This window comes from Mustelus asterias, chromosome 11, assembly GCF_964213995.1.
Source record: "Mustelus asterias chromosome 11, sMusAst1.hap1.1, whole genome shotgun sequence".
NCBI lineage: Eukaryota > Metazoa > Chordata > Chondrichthyes > Carcharhiniformes > Triakidae > Mustelus > Mustelus asterias.
This window is the reverse complement of record NC_135811.1, coordinates 27,703,603-27,730,374: the sequence shown is the minus strand read 5'-3', so window position 1 is coordinate 27,730,374 and position 26,772 is coordinate 27,703,603. Positions and strand designations below refer to the sequence as shown.

At 42.3% G+C, this 26,772-nt stretch overlaps 1 protein-coding gene across 1 annotated transcript in view; it reads right to left on the bottom strand.

Annotated features, from left to right (window-relative positions):
- sec23ip (SEC23 interacting protein) overlaps positions 1-26,772 on the bottom strand; it is a 127,471-nt gene that overhangs the window by 45,254 nt on the left and 55,445 nt on the right. Inside the window, exons 13-14 of the mRNA XM_078223330.1 lie at positions 19,589-19,804; positions 16,177-16,332 (exon numbers count right to left, since the gene is read on the bottom strand). Of these exons, the coding sequence (XP_078079456.1) occupies positions 16,177-16,332; positions 19,589-19,804 (372 nt within the window). The remainder of the gene's footprint in view (positions 1-16,176; positions 16,333-19,588; positions 19,805-26,772) is intronic.

Genomic DNA, 26,772 nt, shown 5'->3' with positions numbered 1-26,772 from the left:
ATGGCTGATGTCGTGAACCCCATTTACATTAACTTGCATTTCATGAATGCTCATTAAAGCAGCTGTCCACCGGCATCCTGTCAGGCCTTCCAATCTTGCGTCGCAGCAGTATAAAATTACATAGGTCGAAAACCCATTGCTAAAGAGTGGCGTGCTCGAGGCAGTCCTCAGTTTGCAAGAAGCTTTGAGGTGAGGGCAACAACTTTCTGCCATAGCGCTATGCTGCTCCTGATGTACTGGACATTACCCTGCTGGGGCAGAACTGTTCCTGCCCTCCATCTCCATGCCCAGCTGGTCTTCATGGACAGCATCGTGCTGCTGGACCCATGGACCTTCTATGTCACTGCCTCAGATCAGTACAGGGGTCTCCTTTCTCCCAGTGCCACATACCAGGGTCTATCTGAACAGACCTGCGCTGCAGGACTCATGCAGCCACCACGACAAAGGTTGGAAGTTAGACTGGGGGTGATGTGCAAGGTGAGGTCAGTTAGGGGCCTGACAAAGACAGGGGAGGCAATGTGGAAGGAGGGCTGTGCAAGTGAGTGGGGGGAGGGGGCAATAGCATGGGAGGCAAGGAGATGGATGCAGAAGACAAACAACGGAAGGCAGAGGGGAGAGAGGATGGACCACACAAAACTCCATGAAAATCTCACAAACAAGCAGGTCAAAGGGACACCATAATGTTTGCTGTAAGGGGGTGCGTGAAGACTCCAGATGCTGTGGGTAGAGGTCCAAGTGGGGCATGCTCCGGTGATGGGCTCAGTGGGGGACGGTGATTGAATCGAGGAACAGACTTCTTCTGGAGGATGCTTGTCTTTTCCCTCTGGGTTGCTGACATTCGGCACGGTGTGGTGAAGACACGTGGGCTGGAGACAGTGATAGGAGTGCGCTGGAAAGGTGCTTAAATATGGCACTGGGACCTTCGACCCTGCCAGCTGACACAATGAGACAGCTAATGAACCGGAACAGCAGACAGAGAGATCCACAGTGCAACCGAAGAGGAAAGAGTCGAATTGGACTCCTCCGGAAGGCCGCTGCCCTCGACTTGACATGTATGCCCAAGCCATCAGGAGGTGCGTCAACACCAAATTCATCAGCCGCACTCACAAGACAGCACCGAACATCACCCAAGCACAACGCAACGCCATCCACGCTCTCAAGACCAACCGCAACATTGTCATCAAACCAGCAGACAAAGGAGGGGCCATCGTCATACTGAACAGAACGGATTACTGCAAAGAAGTGTACCGACAACTGAACAACGAGGAACACTACAGACAGTTACCCACAGATCCAACCAAAGAACACACCCGTCAACTCAACACTCTGATCAAAACCTTTGATCCGGACCTTCAGAGCACCCTCCGTGCTCTCATCCCACGTACTCCACGCGTTGGAGATCTCTACTGCCTCCCAAAAATACACAAGGCGAACACACCCGGCCGTCCCATCATTTCAGGAAATGGAACCCTGTGCGAGAACCTCTCCGGCTATGTCGAGGGCATCTTGAAACCCATTGTACAAAGAACCCCCAGCTTTTGTCGCGACACTACGGACTTCCTACAGAAACTCAACACACATGGAGCAGTTGAACGAGGAGCACTCCTCGTCACAATGGATGTCTCGGCACTCTACACCAGCATCCCCCACGATGATGGCATTGCTGCAACGGCCTCAGTACTCAATGCCGTCAACTGCCAGTTTCCAGATGCAATTTTACAACTCATCCGCTTCATCCTGGACCACAATATCTTCACCTTCAACAACCAGTTCTTCATCCAGACACACGGAACAGCCATGGGGACAAAATTCGCACCTCAATATGCCAACATCTTCATGGTAAGAAGTTTAACAACACCAGTTAAACTTCTTACTGTGTTTACCCCAGTCCAACACCGGCATCTCCACATCATAACATCTTCATGCACAGGTTCGAACAAGACTTCTTCACCGCACAGGACCTTCAACCGATGCTATACACTAGATACATCGATGACATTTTCTTCCTTTGGAGTCATGGTGAGCAATCACTGAAACAACTATATGATGACATCAACAAGTTCCATCCCACCATCAGACTCATCATGGACTACTCTCCGGAATCGGTTGCATTCTTGGACACACGCATCTCCATTAAGGACGGTCGCCTCAGCACCTCACTATACCGCAAGCCCACGGATAACCTCATGATGCTCCACTTCTCCAGCTTCCACCCTAAACACGTTAAAGAAGCCATCCCCTACGGACAAGCCCTCCGAATACACAGGATCTGCTCGGATGAGGAGGATCGCAACAGACACCTCCAGACGCTGAAAGATGCCCTCATAAGAACAGGATATGGCGCTCGACTCATCGATCAACAGTTCCGACGCGCCACAGTGAAAAACCGCACCGACCTCCTCAGAAGACAAACACGGGACACGGTGGACAGAGTACCCTTCGTCGTCCAGTACTTCCCGGGAGCGGAGAAGCTACGGCATCTCCTCCGGAGCCTTCAACATGTCATTGATGAAGACGAACATCTCGCCAAGGCCATCCCCACACCCCCCACTTCTTGCCTTCAAACCAACCACGCAACCTCAAACAGACCATTATCCGCAGCAAACTACCCAGCCTTCAGGAGAACAGTGACCATGACACCACACAACCCTGCCACAGCAACCTCTGCAAGACGTGCCGGATCATCGACACGGATGCCATCATCTCACGTGAGAACACCATCTACCAGGTACACGGTACATACTCTTGCAGCTCGGCCAACGTTGTCTACCTGATACGCTGCAGGAAAGGATGTCCCGAGGCATGGTACATTGGGGAAACCATGCAGACGCTACGACAACGGATGAATGAACACCGCTCGACAATCACCAGGCAAGACTGTTCTCTTCCTGTGGGGGAGCACTTCAGCAGTCACGGGCATTCAGCCTTGGATCTTCAGGTAAGCGTTCTCCAAGGCAGCCTTCACGACACACGACAGCGCAGAGTCGCTGAGCAGAAACTGATAGCCAAGTTCCGCACACATGAGGACGGCCTAAACCAGGATGTTGGATTTATGTCACATTATCAGTAACCCCCACAGCTTGCCCCTGGTCTTGCATAATCTCACCAGCTGTTCTGTCTGGAGACAATACACATCTCTTTAACCTGTGTTTAATGTTCCCTCCAACCACATTATCTGTACCTTTTAAGACCTGGCTGGCTGTAGAGATTTGCATTCTAATTAGTATTCAGTAACTTGATTTCTGTGTCTGTGCACTGTTGGAGAACAGAGACCACTCCATCTGACGAAGGAGCAGCAAGCTCCGAAAGCTTATGGTATTTGCTACCAAATAAACCTGTTGGACTTTAACCTGGTGTTGTGAGACTTCTTACTGTGCTTACCCCAGTCCAACGCCGGCATCTCCACATCACGATCTGCTCACCATACAGACTTAAGAGTATTCAGGACAGCAACCAATGCAATTTTCTAAATGTTGTGTTTATTGTGTTAACATCACAAATTGTGAAAAATGAGATTTTGTCTGCAAAACATTGCAAGCAGGAATTATTTTCATCAATACAAGAGAGAATTTCCCCAGGGAAAATCAGGCATCAATTAAGCCCCTATAGAAGCACACGGCCAGTCAATTATAATGAATTGAATTCAAACTAATTAGCTGCCTTTCTGACTGGAATACATTAATGCATCCCAAATTATAAAATCTTTTTTTATATATATATATAGTTCTAAAACCAGCTGTCAATAGCTCTGCAGTTAATGAAATCATTAACAATTTCAGAGCAGTACATCAATATTCAATAGAAACTGGCCCAACTATGCAAAGATTTCTGAATACCACAATATATAATTTTTTAAAAAACAAACCAATAAACTTGTTAAAATAAAAAAGGAATAAGGAACCTTGGTTCTCGAGGGAGATTGTAACACTGATTAAGAGGGAGAGAGAGTTGTATGAAATGTACAGGCAGCAAGGAACAGATCAGATGCTCGAGGAGTATAAAAAGTGCAAGCAGCGACTTAAGAGGGAAATCAGGAGGGCTAAAAGACAGGAGGTTGCTTTGGCAGACAGAGTGAAGGAAAATCCAAAGAGCTTCTATAGGTATGTTAGGAGCAAAAGGATAGTGAGGGATAAAATTGGTCCTCTTGAAGACCAGAGTGGTAGACTGTGTATGGAACCAAAAGAGATGGGGGAGATACTAAATGTTTTTTTTGCATCCGTATTTACTGAGGAAACGGGCATGGAGTCTACAGAAATAGGTAGGGAGGTCATGGAACCTTTACAGATTAAAGGGGAGGAGGTGCTTGCTGTCTTGAGGCAAATCAGAGTGGATAAATCCCCAGGACCGGACAGGGTATTCCCACGGACCTTGAGGGAAGCTAGTGTTGAACTTGCAGGGGCCCTGGCAGACATATTTAAAATGTCAGTATTCATGGGGGAGGTGCCGGATGATTGGAGGGTAGCTCATGTTGTTCCATTGTTTAAAAAAGGTTCCAAAAGAAATCCGGGAAATTATAGGCCAGTAAGTTTGACGTCGGTGGTGGGCAAGTTATTGGAAGGTGTGATAAGGGATAGGATCTACAAATATTTGGATAGACAGGGACTTTTAGGGAGAGTCAACATGGCTTTGTGCGTGGTAGGTCATGTTTGACCAATCTATTAGAGTTTTTCGAGGAGGTTACCAGAAAAGTGGATGAAGAGAAGGTGGTGGATGTTGTCTACCTGGATTTCAGCAAGGCCCCTCATGGGAGGTTAGTTAGGAAGGTTCAGTCGCTGGGTATACATGGGGAGGTAGTAAATTGGATTAGACACTGGCTCAATGGAAGAAGCCAGAGAGTGGTTGTGGAGGATTGCTTCTCTGAGTGGAGGCCTGTGACTAGTGGTGTGCCGCAGGGATCGGTGTTGGGTCCATTGTTGTTTGTCATCTATATCGATGATCTGGATGATAATGTGGTCAATTGGATCAGCAAATTTGCTGATGATACAAAGATTGGAGGTGTAGTGGACAGTGAGGAAGGTTTTCAAAGCTTGCAGAGGGATTTGGACCAACTGAAAAATGGGCTGAAAAATGGCAAATGGAATTTAACGCAGACAAGTGTGAGATATTGCACTTTGGAAGGACAAACCAAAGTAGAACATACAGGGTAAATGATAGGACTCTGAAGAGTGCAGTTGAACAGAGGGATCTGGGAATACAGGTACAGAATTCCCTAAGTGACATCACAGGTGGATAGGGTCGTAAAAAGTGCCTTTGGTACATTGGCCTTTATAAATCGGAGTATCGAGTATAAAAGTTGGAGTGTTATGGTAAGGTTATATAAGGCATTGGTGAGGCCGAATTTGGAGTATTGTGTACAGTTTTGGTCACCTAGTTACAGGAAGGATGTAAATAAGGTTGAAAGAGTGCAGAGAAGGTTCACAAGGATGTTGCCGGGACTTGAGAAGCTGAGTTACAGAGAGAGATTGAATAGGTTGGGACTTTATTCCCTGGAGCGTAGAAGAATGAGGGGAGATTTGATAGGTGTATAAAATGTTGATGGGTATAGATAGAGTGAATGCAAGCAGGCTTTTTCCGCTGAGGCTCGGGGAGAAAAAAACCAGAGGGCATGGGTTAAGGGTGAAAGGAGAAAAGTTTAAAGGGAATATTAGGGGGGGCTTCTTCACGCAGAGAGTGGTGGGAGTGTGGAATGAGCTGCCGGATAAAGTGGTAAATGCACTTTTAACATTTAAGAAAAACTTGGACGGGTTCATGGATGAGAGGGGTGTGGAGGGATATGGTCCAAGTGCAGGTCAGTGGGACTAGGCAAAAAATGGTTCGGCACAGACAAGAAGGGCCAAAAGGCCTGTTTCTGAGCTGTAATTTTCCACAGTTCTATGGTTCTAAGAGTATGTTTTTGAAGAGAGGAATAATGATATTGTAGGGAGGGGGATAATACCTGAGGAAACAGTTAACAATATCATCCACCATAGGGACCAGTAAAGAAAGTGAGTAGCTAACCATTTGCTTGGAACAGGATTGAGGGAACTGGAGGTGGGCCTCACGACAAAATCAACTCTTAAGTATTGCAGTAATGGAAATAGAATCTAGAGAAAGACATGAGTAGAGGGTTTGAACTGTGGGGATTTTTTGGGAATGTTTCTTGGGAATTTTAGGAAAGGAGGGAAGCAGCAGTGGTGGCCAAAAGGATGGTCTCAATTTTTTGTGACAAAGTATCCATGAGATTTTTCGTTCATGGGAAGGGAGCATTGCTCGCAAGGCCAGCATTTTCTGCCCATCTTTAACTGCCCTTGCGAAGGTGGTAATGAGGCATCTTATTGAACTGCTGCAGTCCATGTTGTGTAGGTACATCCACTGTGCTGCTAGAAATAACATTCCAGGATTTTGATCCGGACAAAGTGAAGGAATGGCAATATAATTCCAAACCAGGATGGCGTCTGACTTGGAGCAGAACTTGCCCTCTTTTTAGGTCAAACCAAATAAACAAACTCAGATTAAGTCAGGACAAAGTAAAAAGGGGCAGCTCCCCAAAAGGAGGGGGAACAGCCCGAACAGAAATCAAAGTATAAAGGAAACTTAAAAACATCAAATTAAAATGTGATTGTCAGTTAGGTAGTGGTGTTTCCATGTGCCTGCTTTCCTTGTTTCTATAGGCGGTAGATGTTGAGAGTTTGGACGGTACTGTTAAAGGAATCTTGGTAAGTTGCTGCAGTTCATTTTGTAGGCAGTACACACTGCTGCACTGTGCATTAGTTATGAAGTAAATTAATATTTAAGATGGGCAATGGGGTGCCGATCAAGTGAGTTCCTTCGACTTGGATGGTGTCGAGTTCCTTGAGGTTTTCTGAAGCTACACTCATCCAAGCAAGTGGAGAGCATTCCATCACACTCCCGATGTGCTTTGTAGATGGTGGACAGGCTTTGGGGAATCAGGAGAAGATGATGTAGGAGGTTAGGGAAAGGGCTTTCTGAAGACAATCTGTGCTAGAGAAAAAACAGCAAAAAAAATACCCCTGCATTCTAAACTTCTTGATTTGTTGTACTCAATATTTACTATTTACCAATAAAGCCATTTGTGGATATTTAATCATTTTCCAGTTAACAGTGTGGAATTGGGAGTTGCAACCACATTGGAGTAATCTTGGTAGTATTTTACTTGAAGTGCTGCAATCATTAATTCAAATCAATCTGGAAATGGAATCAAATCATATCCACAATTTGATTAACAGATTTTCACTGAACTTGTCACATGCACCCCAAAACAGTTCCCATCATTCTATCACATTTATAGGAAATTGGTTCTTTTAGATTTGAAAATCTAACATAATAACTGATTTTCAAATGAAAAAGATCATCCATGTGTATACATATGACTATGTAATTACTTAAAGTGCTACTGCAGCATTGCGACACCCTCAGCATAAACAGCAATGCTTATTATTTACATGGAATTACAATATTAAACTGGACTGAATGAAATGTGGTTTTAAAAATCTGATGGAAAGGTGGGTTCAAATTTCACAACTGAGTTTTTTTGAAAATAAGCTGATGTAAGTAGTGAAAAAAGAAATAATATTCCTGCATGATTGCAATGAATATGTTTTTTTTCTATTTGCTGAAAAGTTAAATCAAACGAAAGCTTGTTATGCAACAATTTTTTTTTAAGCAAGGCTATCAAAAATTAGGCTTGTTAGGTTCTTTTGTTAACAATTTAAACTGATTCTCCCTAGAAATGGGTAGGGTTGTTTATACTGCTACGTAGTTACTTAGAAATTACATAAACATGTTCTTAAAAGCACAGGAGCAATATAGGCCATTCAGCCCCTCGAGCTGCTCCATCAATAAGATCATAGCTGATCTGATCGCAGCCTCAACTCCGTTTTCCTGCCTGCCCCCCCTTAAACATGGTCTCCACTGTAGAGTAAATGGTGCAACAAATAACTTGTAATACTCTCATTCCTTAGAAATACTGCAAGTGCCTCACAGAAGATGAATATTCAACATTCATGCAAGATGACATTTTCAGAACAAACCAGCAATAACCATTTATTAACCTCAACATTTTAGCTAAAACCATCCAAATGCATTTATACCATGTTCTGGCTTAAGGAGCTTAAACACATTTTTTCTGCACCAGGACTAACTGACACTTTGGGGAAAACAGAGTATATTATTAAATTCCAATTCGATTTATCAGGGACCATCTGAGTGCACATCTTGAGAAAATGATTTTTGAAACAAAGCCCCAAAGAAAGCAATGATTCATGAAATGCAGGATCACTTTCTTGTTCAGCAAAGTTCAAGGGATTCAGTCAGAAAAACAAAATTTAGGTAACTAGATCGATTTACACAGTGCCTTTAATATAGAAAATCATCCCAGGACACTTCACAGACATGTGATCCAAGGAAGTATTAGGAGAGGTGGCCAAAGACTTGTTCAAAGCGTGGGTTATAAGGCAGGTCTTAAAGGAAAATGAGTAGAAAGTTCGACGAATTTAGAGATGGAAACATTACAAATAGGAGATAAAGATGAAGATCATCATTCTGTACAAAGACTAGGGGAGGAAAGTAGAGAGAATGTCTCGGTGAGAGATCTGGGGTGGGATGATAGTAAGATGGTGAGACAGGTGGAAAAGAGTGCAGTCTTAAGGGGGAGCAGATAGAATAAAAAACAGCTGCACAGGAGCTGGCAACACGCTGAATCTGAGATGTAAGGATAGTTATGAAACTATATTGCAGTTGAGTAAAATTGTCACTTAAAATTTGCTTGAGTTTTATCCGTTGAGATAAATAGGAAAGAATTGAAAAATGCTCCAGTTAAAGCATAAGTAATTGTCCTGCTTGAGTATTTGAAATGACAGTATATTAAGATGAATCCTTTGTTGTTTGTCCATTGTTCAGGAGATGGGCTGTGATTAAGTCTGAAATTATCCCTTTAATTAAAAGATTCTAAATGACAATAGCTCTGTCACATACTGTTGGTGATTTATGATTCTCCTTCCAACCCTCTCAGTTAAGGCTTAAAATCTAATCTTTTGTCATTGAACACAGAACTAAAGGATACAGGTTTATGAAATAGCAAGCTTCAAGGTTAGATGATTAAAGTGAGAAGAAACTTCTTTCCAATCCAGAGTAGTGGGACACGTGCAATAGATTTAACGAATGCAACTGATGCATCAATTAATTCCTTCAAAAAGGAATCAATACTCCTTGTGAGCCATGAAGATAAGGAAGCCGAAGATACAAGAATTTAATTTCCTGAGAGTTAAACATAAATTTACCTTGATCCCTAAACTCATTAAACAAAAAAAAGGGAGGACTTTCAAATTTACACAACATTTTTCACTTCATCAGGACATCCAAAAGGGCTTCAAAGTCAATTAAGCACTTCTTTTTTGAACAGTCATCACTGCTGTAGACAAAAAACTTAAGAATATGGATCTACCCTCACATTTTCACGATGAACTTCAGCCTGCAGCCTTTCATTGGCAGCAGCCCCTATCCCCACATGGTTGTGGTCACACAAGTTTACCTTCACTAAACTTATAAACCGGAATTTTACCGCCCTGCCCACCACGGAATCGGAGCGGGTGAGGAGCAAACAACGGAAATGTCCATTGACATTTTGGAGCGAGGCCATAAAATCCCACCCATATCTCCCAACTAAATATTTATTTTTAAATCCAAGTACGTGATACATCCACTGGTCAACCATTGCTTATTAAATCCTCAAAGATAGTCAACAACTTAATCTATTGATTCAAAATCCATGAAAACAATTACTGATGTTACTCACATTTATTATGACAACTGTATCTCAATGACTGCTGCAACAACCACTGTGACTTGCATGTGTACAGCATCTTTCATTTAGAAATATATAATAATAGTTGTCTGGTAAACAGAACTTGAATACTGCTGAAAAAGAGGGGCAGACTATCGAAGCTTGTCATCTTGCCATCATCAGGACATCTACACAAGATAAATTAATAGTAAAGAGAAAACAATTTATACTACATGAGAAGAGTGCCGATTGGTATGCAAGTGCGCTCCAATTGGTAGAAACATTGCAATGGAGAATGCAGCAGAGAACAGCTTGTTCCAAATTCAAACGAGGACAGTCAATTCTGATTGATCAAGGCATTGCCCTGGGGAACGAACCAGGAAATGGCTGTCCCCAAGATTTTGTTTAGTTGAAAAGGCATAATGTATGGACATGCTACTTCTGTCTACAAAGGATAAGGCACGTTTACAGCCTTCTGGACTCAACGTTTGAGTTTAACAATTTTAGGCTGTGAACTTTCCCCTCCATCTTGGCCCCCTTTTTGTTTGGTTTGTCCCCCATAATCCCGCCACGAGGCCATCTGTCACTTGTTTCTCCATTTTCTCTGAGCACTGACCTTTGTTCTCCCATGTTTATGCCATTATTAGCACTTCCTTTGTCCTTAATGCCACCGTTAACATCCCCTTTGTTTTATATTCATGACAATATCGTCAATCTCTCCTTTTCTCTAACCTATCCGTGACTTTCTATTCTGCCCACCTCCTCCACCACCCTCTCCAATGATATAATTCATTACATTTCTTTCCCTATTCAGTTCTGAAGAAGTCATAGGGACTCAAAACATTAACTCTGTTTCTCCCTCCACAGGCGCTGTCAGATCTAAGTTTATCCAGCATTTTCTGCTTTTATCTCAATAGTCCCAGTAGGTTTCCAAAGCTTGACTTTACATGTTATAATACCTGCTACCCTTGCTGCTGAAGCTCAAACTTAAACAGAAAGTTTTTTTAAATTTACAAAACAAGAGATCATGCTGATTTCTTCCAATTTGGAGTCAAATGTTTAAAAGAGCGGCTCGGTGGCACAGTGGTTAACACTGCTGTCTCACAGCTCCAGGGACCCGGGTTCAATTCCGGCCTCGGGTGACTGTCTGTGTGGAGTTCGCACGTTCTCCCCCTGGGTTTCCTCCAGGTCCTCCCACAGTCCAAAGATGTGCAGGTTAGGTTGATTGGCCATGCTAAATTGCCCCTTAGTGTCAGGGGGCTTAGCAGGGTAAATAAGTGGGGTTACATGGGATAGGGCCTGGGTGAGATTGTTGACGGTGCAGACTCGATGGGCTGAATGGCCTCCTTCTGTACTGTAAAGGTTCTATATGCGCACAACCATAATTCACCTCAGGAAATGTAGCATTTAGATTCCATATCCTTAAAAGCAGAGGCTATATCAAACGCTGCTCCAGTGTAGCAGTATAATGCATTTCATACTCTGTCTGTTCAATGTTGTTATAAATTGGCATAATCTCTGCTTTACCACGTGCAACCCAGAAGATTAAGCACGAAGACACTTCATATCACACCTGCAAATTTCAGTCACACATTTTTAAAAAAGGATCATTTAAGGGAAGAAAAAAAATGACTCCATCCACTGAGTTCTTCTGACTTCGAGGAAAATTCAGGGATTTGCAAGCAGTTGCCGATCTATACAAAAATCTCCTATCAATTGGTCTCAAAATTGTCCATAGGAAGTTCCTATTTTGAGCAATTAGATCATATGGGGGAAATCTTGCGAGGAGTGGCAATCACTCTGCTTTTTTTTAATAAAAGAAACACTTTCTGGCCCAGAGTTCTGAATTGAATGTACCAGTTCTGAGAGTCTGTTTTCATAGGGCGGGATTGTCGAAGGAAGCCAAGCCACACCTCCTTTGGAACAGAACTAGCTGCCATATTTTCGTAAATCTTCATTCAATCACACAGTGAAAAACTTCAGGACATTTAAATAGCTTTTCACTGTGTTAGTGAATGGGTGTCAGAGAGGTAAGTGCGTAGGATGGCAGCTGGCATGGGTGGGGTAGCAGGGATGAGGGCCAGGAGTGAAGTCAGAGGATCAGCTGCATAATTACCCAAGAGATGGAAATGCTTTTCTCTTGCTCTAATATTTCCTGGATAGCTATCCAGGTAAGTGATTAGGAACCCTCTGAACGTTCTGACTTCACCTCTAATTGGAGACTTCTTCCAGAGGGTCCTGGGGAGCAGGGAAATTGCCATAATTATGCGGCTGATCCTCTGACTTCACTCCTGGCCCTCATCCCTGCTACCCCACCCATGCCAGCTGCCATCCTACGCACTTACCTCTCTGACACCCATTCACTAACACAGTGAAAAGCTATTTAAATGTCCTGAAGTTTTTCACTGTGTGATTGAATGAAGATTTACGAAAATATGGCAGCTAGTTCTGTTCCAAAGGAGGTGTGGCTTGGCTTCCTTCGACAATCCCGCCCTATGAAAACAGACTCTCAGAACTGGTACATTCAATTCAGAACTCTGGGCCAGAAAGTCCTTGCATAGGGACTTCTGAGCACTCCCATACCATATCTTCTGCCGTACGACCATGTAGAGACTGGATGATTTAGGCTCAAGTGGCCTTAATGGAAAACTCGAGTATACACTTCTTTACCTTATCAGAATAATGTATAAAAGCTGTATTCATATATACACATACATATATGCAATAATTTCTTGATCTGGTTCAGGACCAGTAACTTTTTGTTTAAAGTAGTCAAAGTTTAAAGTACCAGTAATTCATTAGCAGAATAAAGCAGCCAGATTCTACGGTTAACAACCAAAATTAACTTTATTATACAACAAAATCATATTTAGAATGATCATGATGCAAATATTAACTAACAGGCAAACTGTGGTCAAACACACCATAATGCACATTTAATGGCAGGTGCCGATCCCATGGATTCCTCAGCAACCTAGCCACATGTCAGTGCTCAGAGTCACAAAAACTCATTGACTCTATTTCGCTCATGAGGAATTTCAACTCATCACTTTCAAAGATCTAGGGTGGGATTTTCCAGCCGCTCTCCCCCCAAAACCAGAAAATCCTGCCCGAGGTCAACAGACCTTTCCATGGTCTTCCCCTCGCCTGCTCTAATTCCCATGGTGGGCAGAACAGGAAAATATGTCCCCTAGTTTCTGAATTCCCTTAAAAGCTGCTCTCACTCGAACTGCCTCAACAAATGATCACCTCCTGATGGTTCAATCTCTTCTCCCGAGACTGCATTCCACAGGATTCGCAAAGTTTCACTCTAATTACTGGTGCAATTCCAACTCTTCCGCAAACCGCTAAGCTAGCACTGCTCCTCGGTTTCTCCAAACTCTAGTCTCCCGACACTACCAAACTATAAATGGCTCCCTGGGCTTTTTGGAGCCCTAACTGTGTAGTACGAACCAGTGACCTTCCACCATTTTCTCAGCTCTCTTGGACGTCAGAGTCCTAACTGCCTGGAACCTGCTAACAACTCCCAGGGCTTCTGTGTGAGGCGCAAACACAAGTTCCAACTACAACCAACCCTCCCAACAAAAACATAGATAATTTGAAACCAAAGAACCTTCTTAAGCTCCACCCATCTCCATGACAACATAGTTTAAAAACATTGAGCCCTGAAAGGCTAAGTTAGCTCTAACTGCCAAACAGAACATCTCTCTGGACTGCACTTCTTTGCAAATAGCTTTGACATCACATTTCTAGCAATCCAGCTAAGTAAGTCCACTTGTTGTTTCAGGATCTTACTTTTCTAGCTGTACATGGACCCAACCTTAAAGTACAATCAACTCCAAACTGCTTTAGTTCCATTTATTTCGATTTCTATGGTTAAACTTGAATCTTCCCAGAATTAAAAAATAACTCTAAACTATTAACATGAACCATGAACGAGATAGTCACAACAATATACACCTATTAAAACCTAAAAAAAACTTGCATTTATATAGCACCTTTCACAACCTCAAGACATTCCAAAGCGTTGGAACTCCATAGCCAATAAGTGCAGTCACTGTTGTAATACACATACACAGAATGACAAAGGAAAAGACTGGTTGGTCCATTGAGTCTGTCCCATTTTTTGTTGTGGAGATGCCGGCGTTGGACTGGGGTAAACACAGTAAGAAGTTTAACAACACCAGGTCAAAGTCCAACAGGTTTATTTGGTAGCAACCAAATAATTTGCTCCCAAGTAAACCTGTTGGACTTTAACCTGGTGTTGTTAAACTTCTTACCATTTTTTGTTCACAGGCTGGCAGGACCATCCTCATCTATCCTCGAGGAGATTTTGAGGAGCTGCCTTATTGTATATATTTGAGTGGCTTGCTAGGCCATTTCAGAGAGCAGCTGAGAGTCAACCATAATTTTGAGGGGGTCCAGAATCACATAATCCAGACTAGGTAAGAGCAGGAGGTTTCCTTGAAGAAACAGTTGGGTTATGACGACAATCTGGCAGTTTCATGGTAACCATTACTTGGCTTTATTGCAAATGTATTTAACTAACAGAATTTAAATTCCCCAACTATTGTGGTGGGATCTGAAAGCACACCTCCAGGTTATAAATCCAGGTCCCTGGAATACTAATGCAAGAACATGATTGCTATGCTGCCAGAATCTGAAACTACATCCTTCAAAACACTGAGATGCTTGAATTTTTAAAACTGAAAATGCAATCTTAAGAAAAGAGTTATTCATAATGATTTATGAAAAAAAATAGGATTAAATGTAACTGCTTCAGCTATTCATGGTCATTCCCATTGTTATATTTGAAACACAAGGCAATACTCAAGCTTTAGGAGAGAAATAAAAGGACTTCTGGTGCAATTGTTTTTAAACCACTTCTACCACTTAAAATACTTGAGCTCGCATCCCAAGAGGTAATTATTTTAAAACTACCCACAACATCATGCCAAGACCCATGTTCAGCTGTTTTCTTTTTTTTAAATTGACTCTTGAAAAACAATGCAAAGCACAGTAGGTATATTTTGCAGCACAATGAGAATAAAAGATGCTTTAAATTCCAAGCTAAAGATTTTCACTTGTTCTGTAAAAAACAACAGCAAGTTGATCTTATGCAGTGTAGCACCTTACACTGACCAATCTAAATTCCTGCACAGGGGCTTTTCAAGGTGGTGGCTAATTCTTCCTGAACAGATGCCGTGGTCACACATGACTACCAGACAAATTAAAATGCTCACCCAACTTATAACAGTTGCTAATAAAACAATTCCACCTTCTGTTTGGATGCTCAAATTTATGGATTTTCATTTGGCTGAGGGTCTCTCCATAGTTGAGAATATTGCCAAGAATTAATTAAATTACTTAAGAGCAGAGAAGCTTGAATATCAGTCTAAATGAGGTTCCAACTGCAGAATCCCTGATTTGGGAATCTAATCCTCTTTAAAGGGTCACCTAGAATCTTTGATGCACAAGACAAGGAAAGCAACACGAAAAATATGACTAAAAGTCACACACCGCAAATCTAATCTATGGTGTACAACCAACCGACTACTTTTCCCCTCCCAATTTGTCTTCCTGTCAATTAAGAGCTGAATCATCAATATCTTACCAAGCTAATTAGGTATTCCATTCCATGGCCATTTGTCACAAATGAAATGTTGGGCTCACAAAATTAATATTCATTATTAGAAAGTCAATGTTATCTTGGAAGCTATTTGCGAAAACTAACTTTATAAATTTTCACATTATATCACGGTTATATAGAGCTATTTTTCTAAAGCAAAAATATGATTTTACAAATGAATTACTTAGAGAGATTAAAAACATTCTGAAAATTTGGATCTTTTTCCAGGATATTAGTTCCACTCTTCTGACAGGATATACTGTGCAAAAATATATGGGGGAAAATTCCAATGAAAATACTTCACAAAATAAAGAAAAACAAACATGTGGATTTCAAAGATTAAATATCTCTCGGTAGTTGCAGCTACATCCTGTTGTCTAGATTTTTGTTCTAGTACTTTTGAAATATCAATACCAAGTCTTTTGCAATCAAATATTAGGCAATAAAGATTTATCTACCTGTCCTTTCTGCACACTGAAGATTCATAAAATTGCTGGCCTTAAGAATAACCTAAATTATACCCATAGCACAAGAAAGCGGAGACTAGGTGAGTTTAAGAAACAAATAATGTTCGACTGAACATTGCAATAAACATTAGGACTCTTGCAAATACAGTTAATCCATCATTATTTTAAAAATCTGAAGGATGTGGGATATTAATATCACAATCAAATAACAGCTTCCACTACAATCTGTCTTCAAAAATCAAATAAATGCAAGTCACAAACTGGCACTTGAAACCCATCTCAGAGTAAGTTAGACTTACCGGATGATAAACGTTGAAAAATCTCTTGCAGGTTGGTAGCCGGTAGTTTTCATCAATCTTCTCCAACCCACGCACTGTGAGGAACATACCAATAGGAGAACCCAAGGCAAAGAAGTTATCTGGTTCAAAGTCTAGTGTACAATAAGCCACAGACACCTGAGAAAAAATGTAGAGCACAAATGTAAATGAAATTAGAACCAAATTAATCATTCTGTTCACACATTAGCAAATCTGCTTCATGATGTCTTAAATGCAATAGTTAGACACATGCTACACAAAATTTTAAAATTACTTAGTGAGACAGCATGAAATTGGAATAGTAATATCGTCAATAATGCAAGCTTTGGCTTTGTTATCACAGTTGGCGAAAACAGTTGCAACATTTAAAAGTAGGATCTGACAGCGTTACTTTTTATCTCAGATATAATTAAATTTACAGCCTCACATGAGGCTCCTTTGCCCTTACTTCATTGAACCCCATTAACTCAACTACTCTTTGTAGGAGTGAATTCCACATTCTGAACACTGAGTAAAGAAATTGCTACTGAATTTCTTAGGATCATAAAAGCACAAAAGGTGATTGATTCATTGTGTCTATGCTGGCTCTCTCCAAGAGTTATTCAGCAAGTCCCTCTCTTCTATCCTTTCTCAACAATCCAATATTTCTTTCTCTTCAGATAATTATCTAATTCCCTTCAGAAAGCCACGATTGAATCTGCCCCCACCAAATTCTCAGGCAATACATTGCAGATCCTAAACACTTGCTGCAGAAAAATACTTTTCCTTGTTGCTGTTGGTTCTTTTGCCAATGACCTTAAATCGGTCTTCCTCTGGTTCTAGACCGTTCCACTAATGTAAACCATTTCTCCCTATCCACTGTCTCATGATTTTGAATACTTCTGTCAAATCTCCTTGCATCATTCTCTTCTCTAAGGAGAACAACCCCAGCTTCTCCAAGTTACTCATGTGACTGAAGTTCCTCATCACAGACATCATTCTTGGGAACCTCTTCTGTACTCTCTTTAATGCATTTACTTCCTACCCGAAGCACAATGTCCAGAATTGAACACACCCTATGTCTCTATAAAGCTTAGATCCCGTGTACCAATTTAACCACTTCTTGTCTGTCGTGCCAGTTTCAATGATTTGTTCATGCACCCACTTTCAAATTCTTTCCTTCATTTTATATTGCCTTGCTTTGTTCTTCTTACCAAAATGCATCACTTCACACTTCTGATGAGCTGAAATGAGGTATCTGCATCAATATTTGACATGAGTCTCACGTTAGTGGTAGGGAAACTATTGGAGAAAACGGTGAAGGGGAGAATTAATCTCCACTTGGAAAAGCTTGGGTTAATTAGGGGATGATCAGCAAAGCCTTTTCAGGAGGAGGTCATGCCTAACAAATGTTAGAATTTTTCAAAAATATGATTTGAATGTGTGGTTGAGGGAAATGCAGATGTAGTTTATATGCACTTTTGAAGAAATTAGGGAATATTTAATGAATGGCAGGACACTGGGAAGCTCAGAGGAACAGATGGATCTTGGGGTACTTATTTACAGATCCCTGAAGGTAGCAAAGCAGGTGAATACGATAGTTTAGAAGACATATGGGACACTTGCTTTTATCAGTCGTGGCACAGAGTACAAGAGCAAGGAGGTGGTGATTGGGCTATACAGAATTACCCCCTAGTGTCAGGGGGACTAGCTAGGGTAAATGCATGGGGTTATGGCCTAGGTGGGGTTGTGGCTGGTGCAGATTCGATGGGCCGAATGGCCTCCTTCTGTTCTGTAAGATCCCATGATTCTATGGTTAGATCACAGCTGTAGTAGTGTGTGCAGTTCTGGTCACCTCATTGCAGAAAGGATGCTATTTTATTAGAGGGGGTACAAAGGAGATTCACCAGGATTTTGCCTTGGATGGAGCATTTGAGCTACAAGGAGAGACTGGATAGGCTTGGCAAATGTCTTCTTCTTTAGAGCAGAGAAGGCGGAGGAGGTACATGATTGAGGTGTATAAGATTGTGAGGGGTATGGACTGGGTGAATAGGAAGCAGCTGCTTCTCTTGGTTCAAGAGTCAATCACGAGGGGGCATAGTTTTAGGGCAAGGGGCAGGGGATTCAGAGGCAATCTGAGAAAAGAACATCACTGAGGGTGGTGGTAATCTGGAATGCACTGCCTTGGAAGGTATTGGAAGCCGGAAACCTTACACCCTTTAAAAAGTATTTCAATGAGAACTTGAAACATCATAACATTCAACGATATGGGTCGAGTGCAGGAAAATGAGATTAGCCTGACTTTGGTGGTAGTTATTGCCAGTGCAGACTCGATGGGCCAAAGGGCCTACTTTGCCTGTATGACAATGACTCTAGTTTTTCCTGGCAAATGTCTTTTTGCAAACATTAAATAAACTTACAGAATAGTTGAGTAAATAATACATTAATTTCAATATAGCCAAGTGTGAAGTGCACATTTTGATATGAGAAATAAAAAGACCATTTTACCCCTCTTGAAATAAGTTTAATGGGACATTGAAGCAAAGAGATCAAGGGTTAAAGTTTTTAAAGTTCATTTATTAGTCACAAGTAGGCTTACATTAACACTGCAATGAAGTTACTGTGAAAATCCCCTAGTTGCCACACTTCGACACCTGTTCGGGTACACTGAGGGAGAATTTAGCATGGCCAATTCACCTAACCTGCACGTTTTTGGAAATGGGAGGAAACCGGAGCACTCGGGAGGAAACCCATGCAGACACAAGGAGAACGTGCAAATTCTACAGACAGTGACCCAAACTGGGAATTGAACCCGGGTCCCTGGCACCGAGAGACAGCAGTGCTAACCACTGTGCCACCATTTAAAATGAATATCTGTAAATAAATAAGGACTGCTAGTAAAAAATGGTGCAAAGCTAAGATTCACAAATCATTAGAACATCAGTTAAGAAAGCCACAAATAATGCAAACAAAATGTTGGATGTTCATTTCCAAAGGATTGGATTACAAAATAGAAAAGCTGATTTAAACTTACATAACAGCCTAGGTTAGACGTCTCTCAAGTACACTGCACAGTCCTGGTGTCCATATTACAAAAATAATTTACAAACACTTGAGAAGGTATGAACACAAGGATGATAGCAAATCTCAGTGGTCATAACTCTCATAAATCTAAGATAATCAATAGCAATTCCAGTAAGTAAATCAGGAGAAAATCGGCAACAGAGTTGTTACGAGTATGGAACTTGCTACCAAATTAGGTATATGGAAACATCTTCAGGTAAGGCAGTGATAGCTACCAACTCAACATAAAACAGTGCCAACTCTCAAAGTACTGTACAATCTCTCACTTCAGCCATTTATTCAGCAAAAAAAACCTCCAACAACCAAATTCAAGCTTCAAAGTGATCTTTACCTGGCCCGCCCCTGCTTCGAACTGGTCATATTGCACTGAGACAGGTGAAACACTGGTGCCAGCATAAGACAGCATCTTCTTTGGCACTCCATGTTTTTCTGCAGATAAGGAGTCCATTTGAACTGCTTCATCCTTGGCCTTTTGGATTTCATCTTGCTGAGCTTTTTTCAGAGCATCCAATGCTGCTTTTTTCTCTGTTGCAGCTTTCTTCTTTGCCTGTAATAGGGAAGAAAGAAAACCATTCCATGTTATTTATTACAAACTTAGCAAATTGCCTATTTATTGCCTTTTATTAACCTTAACTACCAGATCAAAAATGTTCACAACTGAAAAAATGTCTCAAACAGATTCACCAATAATATAGAGAACTCAAAAAAAATTAAAATCTCAACCAACAAGACTGGTGAGAACATTTCTTCTCAATAACAAAAAAATTGCTGCTCAGTTTCTTTATTCTTTCACATGGTGTAGGCATCACTTACTATGCCAGAATCTATTGCCCATCCCCAATTTTCCTTGGAGAGAATGGTGAGCCCCCTTCTTGAACAACTGCAGTCCATGTTCAGTAGAAACACCAACAGTATTCTTTGGGGTTTCAGAATTTTGACTTAGCAACAGTGCAGATATGGTGACGTAGCTCCAAGTCAGGATGGTGTGTGGCTTGGAGGAGAACTTGCAGGTCGTGTTCCAATGCATCTGCTCCCCTTGCTCTTCTAGGTGGTAGAGATTGCACGTTTGGAAGTTGCTGTCATAGAAGCCGTGGTGAGTTGCTGCAAGACATCTTGTAGATTGTACACACTGTTGCCACTATGCATCAGTGATAGACGGGATGAACGCTTAAGGTGGTGGATAGGGTGCCAGTCATGCAGACTGCTTTGCCCTGGATGGCGCTAAGCTTCTTCAAGCTGTGCTTAACCAGGCAAGTGGAGAACATTCCATCTTGTAGAGGGTACATACTGCTGCCATTGTTCACTGGTGGTGGAAGGGATCTAATCAATCACACTGCTTTGTCCTGGATTGTTTAAATTTAAATTTATTTACTATTGTCACAAGTAGGCTTACGTTAACACTGCAATTAAATCACTGTGAAAATCTCCTAGTTGCCACACTCCAGGGCCTGTTCGAGTACACTGAGGGAGAATTTAGCATATCTAATACACCTCATGTCAAGCTTCTTGAGTGTTGTTGGCGCTGCACTCATCCAGGCAAGGGAAGAATATTGCATCACACTCCTGCCTAGTGCCTTATAGATTGTGGACAGGCTTTGGGGAGTCAGGAGGTGAGATACTTGCCACAGGATTCCTAGCCTCTCACCTGCTCTTGTAGCACAGCATTTATATGGCTAGCCTAGTTGAATTTTTGGTCAATGATAATCCCGAGGATGTTGATAGTGGGGATTCAGTGATGGTAATGCCATTGAATGCCAAGGTGCGATGGTTAGATTCTATCTTGTTGGAGATGGTCATTGTCTGGCACTTGTGTGGCACAAGTGCTCAGCCCAATTTTGGATATTGTCCAGGTCTTGCTGTATTTGGATATGGGCTGCTTCAGTATCTGAGCAGTTGTGAATGGTGCTGAACATTGTGCAATCATCAGTGAACTTCCACATTTCTGACCTCATGATAGAAGGTCCAACTGAAGATGGTTGAGAGGTGATTGCTGCTGCCAACATCCCCCCCACCCCCGCCATTCCCATTGGCTTCAGTTTTGCTCAGGCTCCTTGGAGCCGCATTCAGTTAAATACAGTCAATCTCATCTCACCTCTTTTGTCCATGTTTGGACCAAGATTGCCAAGAGCTCAGATGAGTGGCCCTGAGGAACCCAAACTAAACATCAGTGAGCAGGTTATTGCTGAGTAAGTGCTGCTCGCTAACTCTTTAGAAAACTCCTTCCATCACTTTACCAATGTGTGATTGATGGGTCAGTACGCAGGTTGGATTTATCACATCTTTTGTGGACAGAACTAATCCAGACAATATTCCACATTGCTGGGTGGATACCAGTGTTACAGCTGTGCTGAAACAGCTTGGTAAGGCAGTGTGGTTAGTTCTGGAGAACATATCTTCAGTGCTATTGCCAGAATGTTGTCAGGGTCCATAATCTTTGCAATATCCAGTACCTTCTGCCATTTCTTGATATTACGTGGAGTGAATCAAATTGGTTGAAGACTGACATATGATGCTGGGGATCTCAGGAGGAAACCAAGATGGATCATCAGCTTGCACTTCTGTCTGACAATGGCTACAAATGCTTTAGCCTTCTCTTTAGCCCTGATGTGCTGGGCCTGTCCGTCATTGAGGATGCAGATATTTATGGAGCCTCTTCTTCTTAGATCTGATCTGTTTTTGTGGGATCGCTTAGCTCTGTTTGTTGCTTCCACTGTTTGGCATGCAAGTAATGCTGTGTTGGAGCTTCAATAGGTTGCCATCTTATTTTTATGTCCGCCTGGTGCAGTGCTTGGCATTCTCTCCTATGTTCTTCATTGAACCAAAATTGATCCCCTGACTTAATGATAATGTTATAGTGGGAGATATGGTGCACCATGAGGATACAGAGTGTGGTTGTATACAATTCTGCTGCTGATGGCCCACATCGCTACATAGATGTCTGGTTTTTAGTTGCTAGATTGGTTTGAAGTCATTTAGCGTGGTGGGAGTGCCACACAACATGATGGAGGATAACCTCAATGTGAAGACTGGACTTCATCTCCACAAGGACTGTGCAGTGGTCATTCCTACGAACACGGTCAAAGATGAATCTGCTACAAGCAGATTGGTGAGGGTAAGTGGGTTTTATCCTAAGCATCTGCTGCAGACCCAGTCTAGCAGCAAAGTCCTTCAGCTCTCCAGCTCAATCAGTAGTGGTGCTAACGAGCCATTCTTGGTGATGGAATTTGATGTCTCCCACCCAAAGTACATTATGTGCCCTTGTCACCCTCAGTGCTTCCCCCAACTGGTGTTCAACATGGGGGAATGTGGGGCAAGATGAGATGGGGCATTTAAGAGTCAACCACTAATGGGACTAAAGTAAAGATAAGTTTCCAGGCCCTAATGGCTTGCATCCTAAGATACTGAAAGAAGCAGCTACAGAGATAGTGGATGCTATCCTTAGATTCTGGAGAAGTACCGGAGGATTGGAAGACTGCCAATGTGACACTCCTATTCAAAAAGGGAGGGAGGCAAAAAGCAGGTAACTATAGCCAATTAGCCTAACATCGATTGTTGGAAAAATGGTGGAATCAACAATTAAGAAAGTAATAGCAGCACATCTTGAAAATTATAATCTAATCAAGCAGAGTCAGCATGGCTTCATGGAAAGGAAATAGTGTCTAACTAATTTATTAACAGTTTTTCAAGGAAGTTTCAACCGGGGTGGATAGAGGGGAACCAGTAGGTGTGTTGTATTTGGGCTTCCAGATGGCATGGGACAAGGTACCTCACAAAAGATCAACTCATAAGATAAGAGCTAATGGTGTCAGAGGTAATAGAACATAGAAAAACTACAGCACAAAACAGGCCCTTCGGCCCCACAAGTTGTGCCGAACATATCCCTACCTTTTAGGCCTATCTATAACCCTCCATCCTATTAAGTCCCATGTACTCATCCAGGAGTCTCTTAAAAGACCCTATTGAGTTTGCCTCCACCACCATTGACGGCAGCCGATTCCACTCGCCCACCACCCTCTGAGTGAAAAACTTCCCCCTAACATTTCCCCTGTACCTACCCCCCAGCACCTTAAACCTGTGTCCTCTCGTAGTAGCCATTTCCACCCTGGGAAAAAGCCTCAGAGTCCACCCGATCTATGCCTCTCAACATCTTATACACCTCTATTAGGTCTCCTCTCATCCTACGTCTCTCCAAGGAGAAAAGACCGAGCTCCCTCAGCCTATCCTCATATGGCATGCCACTCAATCCAGGCAACATCCTTGTAAATCTCCTCTGCACCCTTTTAATCTTTTCCACATCCTTCCTGTAATGAGGCGACCAGAACTGAGCACAGTACTCCAAGTGGGGTCTGACGAGGGTCTTATATAGCTGCATCATTATCCCCGGACTCCTAAACTCAATCCCTCGATTGATAAAGGCCAGCACACCATACGCCTTCTTAACCACCTCCTCCACTTGCGGGGCCGATTTTAGAGTCCTATGGACCCGGACCTCAAGGTCCTTCTGATCCTCTACAGTACTAAGAGTCTTTCCCTTTATATTGTACTCCTTCATCCCATTTGACCTGCCAAAATGGACCACTACGCATTTATCTGGGTTGAAGTCCATCTGCCACTTCTCCGCCCAGTCTTGCATCCTATCTATGTCCCTCTGTAACTTCTGACATCCCTCCAGACTATCCACAACCCCACCAACCTTCGTGTCGTCGGCAAACTTACCAACCCATCCCTCCACTTCCTCATCCAGGTCATTTATGAAAATGACAAACAGCAAGGGTCCCAGAACAGATCCTTGGGGCACACCACCGGTGACCGACCTCCATTTAGAAAAAGACCCATCTATACCCACTCTCTGCCTCCTTTGGGCAAGCCAGTTCTGGATCCACAGGGCAGCAGCCCCTTGGATCCCATGTCCTCTCACTTTTTCTAGAAGCCTTGCATGGGGGACCATGCCAGGCTTGGATAGAGAATTGGCGAATGGGATTCTTTTGCATGTTGGTGACCTGTAACCAGTGGAGTCCCACAGCGATCAGTGCTGAGACTGCAACTTCATGACTTGGAGGAAGGAAACAAGCAAATGTACGATAGCCAAATTTGCAGATGACACGAAAACAGGTGGAAAGGCCAGTTGTGAGGGGGTTACAAACAGTTTACAAAGAGATATTGATAGGTTAAGTATGTAAAAAGTTGGCAAATGGGAGTATAATGTGGGAAATGTGAAGTTGTTCATTTTGGAAGGGAGAACAGAAGAGTATTATTTAAATTGAGAAAAACTGCAGAAAGCTGCATCACAAAGGGACTTGGAGGTACTTCTGCATGAAACACAGAAAGCTAGCACACAGGTGCAGAAGGTAATCAGGAAGGTTAATGGAATGTTGTACCTTGTTTCAAAGGGGTTGGAGTATAAGAGTAGGGAAGTCTTGCTGCAACTGTACAAGGTACTGGTGAGACCACATCTGGAGTACTGAGAGTAGTTTTATTCCCTTATTTAAGGGAAGATGTTATCATCGGAGGCAGTCAAAGAAGGTTCATTAGGATGATTCCCAGTATGGAGACATTGTCTTGGAGAAAGGTTAAACAAGTTGAGACTCTATTCATTGGAATTTAGAAGAATGGGAGGTGATCTCATTGAAAGATACAGGACTCTTAAGGGGCTTGATGCTCAGAGGATGTTTCCCCTCATGAGACAGTCTAGGACCAGAAGGCAGAGTCTCTGAATAAAGGGGCACCAATTTAAGACTGAGATGAGGAAGAATTTCTTCTGAGAGCTGAGTATCTTTGGAATGCCTTGTCACTGAGAGCATTGAGGGCAGAGTCCTTGTGTATATTTAAGGCTGAGATAGATAGATTTTTGATCATTAAGGGAATCGAGGATTACGGGAAAAAGACAGGAAAGTGGACGTGAGGAATGTCGGATCAGCCATGATCATATTCAAGGATGGAGCAAGCTCAGGGAGCCGGACTGTTCCTATTTCTTATGGTCTTACATTGCTGAGAGCCTGGAGTCATGTGTAAGGCAGACTTCCTTCCCTAAAGGACGTCAGTGAACAATGACAATCAACAGTGGATGACTGGTTACTATTACTGAGACGTTTAATTCTAAATTTTTATTTATTTAATTTAAGTTCTATCAGCTGCTGTGCTGTGATTTGAACCGTGTGCCCAGAGCATGGGCCTTCTGGATTGCTAGCCCAGCGACATGACCACTACACCATCATCTTCCTTATTCATTAGTTGTATTGGGGAGTGTTGCAGCGAGTGGGGCATGAAGCGGCACGGTGGCACAGAGATTAGCATTGCTGCCTCTCAGCGCCAGGGACACAGGCCACCTTATGTGTGGAGTCTGCACATTCTCCCCATGTCTGCATGGGTTTCCTCCGGGTGCTCCAGTTTCCTCCCACAGTCCGAAAGATGTGCTGGTGAGGTGCAATGGCCATGTTGAATTCTCCCTCTGTGTCGGCACCTGAGTGTGGCAACACAGTAACTTCATTGCAGTGTTAATGTAAGCCTGCTTGTGACACCAATAAATAAACTTAAACTTAAAAAATTTAAGCAAAAGTAGGCTCTTAAAGATATCTACTTCCAATTAAACCTTTTTTTAAAAAAGAAAATACACCATACATCAGCAAAAAAAAGTTTCCACAAGTCCCAAGTGCTTTAAAAAGTAAAGCGATCCTTAACTCAAAGTTTTTCAGAATTTGCCGTTAAAATGTTAATGTGGACAGAATAATTTGGCCTCCAGTTCAAGAAATTAAAATAATGAAAACTAGATGGCAGCAGCTGAATGAGTACACATCATCCTCAAGCACGTGCATGATATACCACTAGCTTAATGCCACATTTACAACAGGTATATTCATCAAGGTGATGGTACATAACAACTTAAGTGACAGGAAAGTGCCAAAACTACTTGGGACTTTGACCATTTCCAATAAAGACAATGACATGTACATAGCACAATTCAATTAAATTCTGAATCATTAAGCTCTAAAGCAAAGCAAAGCAAAGAAAATTGTCTGTTGGTTTTATCTGCTAATTGCACAATGAAACAGATAACATGCAAGCTAACAATTTGTGCCTATAAAGCAGCAATTTTAATTGGTTTCTAAACACCAAGGATATATGAAATGAATGTATTTAGAGAATTAAATGTGTTACCTAAAACATATTTCCTTTAAGCCAGCAATGCAAATCAGATAAAGAATAATTTTACTATTCACTAAGGCACCATAGGAAAGGTTCTTCTTTAAGATAAGGGCTCATGGGATTGAGAGTAATACATTTCCATGGACAGAGGATTGGTTAAAACAGTAGCTCTCCAAGCATGATCTACGAGGTGGTCCAAAATGCAAGACTCTGGCGTGCAATGTCACGGCCAAGGCCATACAAGGGATCAGGTCAGAACCCTCCCATCTTCAGCCAGAAGTGCCAAGTGGATGATACACTCTCAGTCTTCTCCTGAGGTTTCACAGTCGAGAGCCAATGCTATTTATTCCATTTGATATCAAGAAACAGCTG